A 4,557-nucleotide genomic window follows, 5' to 3' on the forward strand; every position below is an offset into this window, starting at 1 on the left:
TTGAACTTTAAGGCAAAGTGTGTTCAGTTTGGTGGGTTTTAATTCACACACACTTTTCCCAGATACACAACAAAACAATTAAAAGGCAAAAGTCCACAATTTGGTATGGATACAGTCTAAAACTTAGCTCGATCATACTCTCGTCGACAAAAAAAAAAAAAAGTTTATAAACACAGTTATTTGCCCAAGTATAACAAATTGCAGCTTTCATGCAAAGGCCCCATAAACCAATTTCATTCACGAAAAGAAGTTATTGCAAGATAAAGAAGCCGTGTAAAAACCTCAGAAGTCTACTCTAAAGCAACACCGGTCATTGGATAGATTTTTTTCTTCTCTCAATATAATCTATATAAATACACATATGAAGTCTTTTCAACAACAATAAAAGAGATTTTCAACAATTGTTATACAGTCACTAACGATTTCGCCTGTTTAATGATATATATGGATATGTATATGAAATAAAAATGTATATAGAGTAAGAGTTCCATGGGATGTATATAGACCATATGTTCCGATACCTTGTGTCTACTTTTGATCAAATAGACCTATAATACTTTCAGCCAAGAGTGCACGAAACGTTTTGTCATCATTGTCATTATGCTACAGAGTTGTCTCTCGCGTTATAGGCAGCATTATAATAATTCAAAACATTTTGCTACAAAATATGATTTATATTGCTCTTCAAAAACTATGTATAGAGGCCTCGGGTGCATTGATATAACACAGAACACGCTAATTGTTTATGGAAATGAACTTGCTTTAGGCTATCCTACGTATTAGCAATTTAGGTGTTCTGTCTGCTAACCAAAACATTGCTAACCAATCACTTCTGTGATAATACGAATTTTCGAAAAAATAGTATCAAAATCCATCTACTTTTCAATTAAGTCTGCACAGCACTGACACTCAAAAACCCTTGCTATGTCCTTTTTACACTAAACTCAACCCCAATAAAACCATAACAACCATGGAAATAAAATATCTTGTCAGCAAATTTATTAAGATTCACAGTTGCCTGGATGCAGCAGAAAATATTCTTTGGACTTAAGCAGGTTGTTTTTCACTTCACTGACAGATCTCAACGTCAAGTGCCAGTTTAAAGCGCTATAATGTAAAAATCGAAAATGAATAGCAATATAAAATGAAGCGTATAATAAGCATTTGTACTTTTCCTGGAAGAAAAACGACACACGTTACAAGAGATTGAAAACATACATTTTTTTACAACATATTTTCATAGACATGATATTGCAGAAATATCTATATATATTGATCAATTTATGCTGGTATATTCTATACACTGGCCCTTTATTCTGTGAAATTATTGCATTGTTATCTGTATCTCGAAATCAATCGCTGTCTGATTTGTCATCTTTTGACGTCGTAGCATGATTGTACAGTCCCTGTGCCATCAGGTGCAGGGCTAGGGTGTTTTTTGCGCCCGTGGCCTTCTTGATTTTTGCCCTTTTGTTCTGGAACCAGATTTTGATTTGAGATTCGTTAAGACCGAGTTCTTGGGCCAAGGCCTGTCTCCTCTGTTCGGTCAAATACCGGTTCGTTTGAAACTCGGTTTTTAGTCTTTGAAGCTGTTCAGCTGTGAAGGCCGTCCTTGGTCGCTTGTCCTCTTTGCTGGCGGTTTTCTTCTTTGGTTTTCGAGATCTCGGTCCTGTGTTTAAAAATATATATATTATTAGCCAAAACCAATCATAATATGAAATGTGAAAGCTTAGTGTAGCCTAGGCTGTAAGTGTCCCAGTTACTACGACTGTAGTAATGAATTCGTTAATTTAGGCCCTACTTATGTATTAATTATTGCACTGTAGGTAGGCCAATAAATAACCCATTTGCTACGTAATGCAAAATATGAATTTGAGTGTCATTTGGTAATTTCAACGCACACTAATCCATATTACACAATAATTGTCAAAATAGTTAGAAATGAAACCGTAGTTCCGCACTTCTATAGGCTACTTAGACTACAACCATGCATTGGAAGAGATATAGAGAGCTAATAGGCTACTGATGGAGTATGTCGGAGTTTGTTATGGTCATTGGAGGAATTGCTGAGAAGGCCTGAAATATATCAACACAACTGGAATGCCCGTCTGAAATACATTTTTCGTAAATAATTGATTTCTAAGACCGCCTTTCTACTTTCATATACAGTAGAGGCAATAGCCTATAGGCTTGTTGATGATGTCTAGTGGAATACATCGTAGCAGGTTTCTGAATTCGGTCTTTGGCTGTTGCAAAATACTATTCCAAGTTTACACTTTTGGTGGGTAAGCACGATTGGTTGTATTTGAATATTTGTTTAGTAAAAATAAACATTGACCTCAGCATTGATGGTTTTATTTGGGCTTAATTGTTTTGAGTCCTAGGCCTACAAGATCGTCAGCCCAAACGATTTGATGAAAAAGTGGTAACATCTGTTTGGGTAAGTAGGCCTGGTCGACAAATCAAATAAATACTATTTAATACATTTGGAGCTCGCTGGAGATGATAAAACGATGTAAAACGTTTTAAGATAGGCAGCCAATGGGGATGCCATCGAATAATAGTGCACTCCATGCAACGAACGTTACGTAATGCATGAGAACATTTTGTACAATACGATTTTTGGTATAAGTACTATATAGAATAGTGATGGAAACGTTCATGTTTTCTGTGCTAAATAGGCTAAATATTTAGAGACCAAGGCAGCTCCATTGCGAAATCTCATGCATAAACAAAAACAACGGATTTGCACGACAGAATTATCGAGGAAAAGTATGCTATTAAGTCGTTAAACATATTTTTTGGGACATTCAATAATTCTATGGAGGACGATTATTGCTTTGGTTATATGCGCGCAGATGTTTATAGTAACCTATAAACTAGTAGTAGTAACCTAGTAGTTAATTGGCTATGATCTAGCCCAAAGCTAGCATATTCTTATTATGGGGTTATAATCTAAACACTTAAATAAAATACAATTCGTGGGAGGCTATTCCAAAATGACTTCAACAAGGTTGTTGGCTGATAGCCTATTTTGAAATATATATTTATTTACAATTCGATTCATTCATCCATTCATGTTACTAGGCTATTTATCCCGCACACTTAGGCTACATTAATGTGTAGACTTCCAATACCCCTGCGTTTAAACATTTCAGCTTTAAACCAGTGCAAGATGCTATTTTTAGCGCATTAATTCGTTTTGAAATTGTTCCCTATATAGCTTCCGTGGATAATGATATCGTATGTAATGTTTTTATTGTTATTTTTATGTTTGCACGGACATATTTAGAATATTTTGCAAGGTTAAACCTTCTATTTTCCATTTTCATGTCGTAAAAGAGGCGAACACTGTTTGCCCTCCTTTCCTTATAGAACTCGGTCGAGGCGTTTGAGGTCAGTGTTACAACGGGTTGGGGCATTTCAGGATACAAAGACAGTGGAAAAGAATCGTAGCCTACCTGATGATGGCCTGTCTGAGTATCTGGTGCAGTACACCCAAGCTGGCCAGAGCATAGGCTGTTTGGATGGTACATTTGAGCTGGCTTGAGAACTATCCGAGTCCGAGCTTAGGCACTGATCTCCATTCTCTCCGCGGGGTTTCAGGGGCTCTTCGGTCACTATTTCAGCCTTATTGGCCACGCCGCCTGGATGAGGAGTGGAAGTTCCTTCCGTTGGCACAGTACTCCCCACTTGCTCCGTTCTTGGAACAGCCGGGCTATGGTTCTCTCTGGTAACGTGACTATTTTCTTCTTGCTCTGTGTTGCCTTCTTTTTTCCGCCCAAAGTCCGGCCGTAAGATATTATCGATGAAGAAATTGGTGACTCGATGCGGGATCTGCTGAATGTTTCCCGGCGCTTGTAATAGGGGAAGTATCGCTCTGTTTGACTCTTCCGCCGACACTTGACGTTCCTCATCTCTGTTGCTATGATCATTTTCTTCCATACTGATACACTTTCCAATGTTCTTTCTTTAACCCCTTTATTGCTCTCCCGCACCGAAATGAGCGCAATCCACTTCTATGTCACGCGTAGCTTTTTAAATGTTTGAATAAAGGTTTAAAAAATAAACTCAAATCTTGTTGAGTGTGCAGGACACCATGCAACCCTTTGCGATAGTGCCCACAGACAAAAACATCGTTTTGGTCATATATTCCCAAACTTGGCTATCCTATATTGTTGCACTGGATAGACACCATTTGTCATTTGGCCATCCAACTTGGTACTATCCGTTTTCAGTCTATCCAATAAAAGTGCTTCAATGACTAAACTAAGGGTAAATAAAGAGGCTTCTAACTGATCCTGAAACACATTCACTCTTGAGTTTTGCTCTTATTTTCAATACGAGCCCCCAAGTGACGTTGCAGCAGTTATCCTAGACACGTGCCTTGGACCAATAGACTGGGAGATATTTTACCACATGACAGTGACTAGTGAGCGAATCGACAAACGTTCAGCCTCGCCTTTTTAAAGGAAAAGCGTTCTGAAATAAAAACGAAATACCTACCCTAAATATCTCTTATGTTTGATTTGACTATTATATTGGTGACTTTGTGTT

At 37.7% G+C, this 4,557-nt stretch overlaps 1 protein-coding gene across 1 annotated transcript; it reads right to left on the bottom strand.

Moving 5' to 3' along the window:
• Positions 1–255: 255 nt before the first annotated feature.
• On the bottom strand, positions 256–4,312 carry en2a (engrailed homeobox 2a). The gene is made up of 2 exons (XM_020494101.2): positions 3,462–4,312; positions 256–1,669 (listed from the first exon to the last, which is right to left on the bottom strand). Exons 1-2 carry the CDS (start codon positions 3,943–3,945, stop codon positions 1,353–1,355), a joined length of 801 nt encoding a protein of 266 aa, XP_020349690.1. The 5' UTR covers positions 3,946–4,312; the 3' UTR covers positions 256–1,352.
• Between the last annotated feature and the right edge of the window lie 245 nt (positions 4,313–4,557).

The sequence above is a fragment of the Oncorhynchus kisutch genome, linkage group LG11, assembly GCF_002021735.2.
Source record: "Oncorhynchus kisutch isolate 150728-3 linkage group LG11, Okis_V2, whole genome shotgun sequence".
NCBI classification, from domain to species: Eukaryota; Metazoa; Chordata; class Actinopteri; order Salmoniformes; family Salmonidae; genus Oncorhynchus; species Oncorhynchus kisutch.

What these genes read in the sequence shown, in the direction of transcription:
- en2a (XM_020494101.2), bottom strand. Translation starts at nt 3,945, where the DNA reads ATGGAAGAAAATGATCATAGCAACAGAGATGAGGAACGTCAAGTGTCG. An exon ending in CTCAGACAGGCCATCATCAG is followed by an intron (nt 1,670 to 3,461) that starts GTAGGCTACGAT and finishes TTTTAAACACAG; the next exon opens with GACCGAGATCTCGAAAACCA.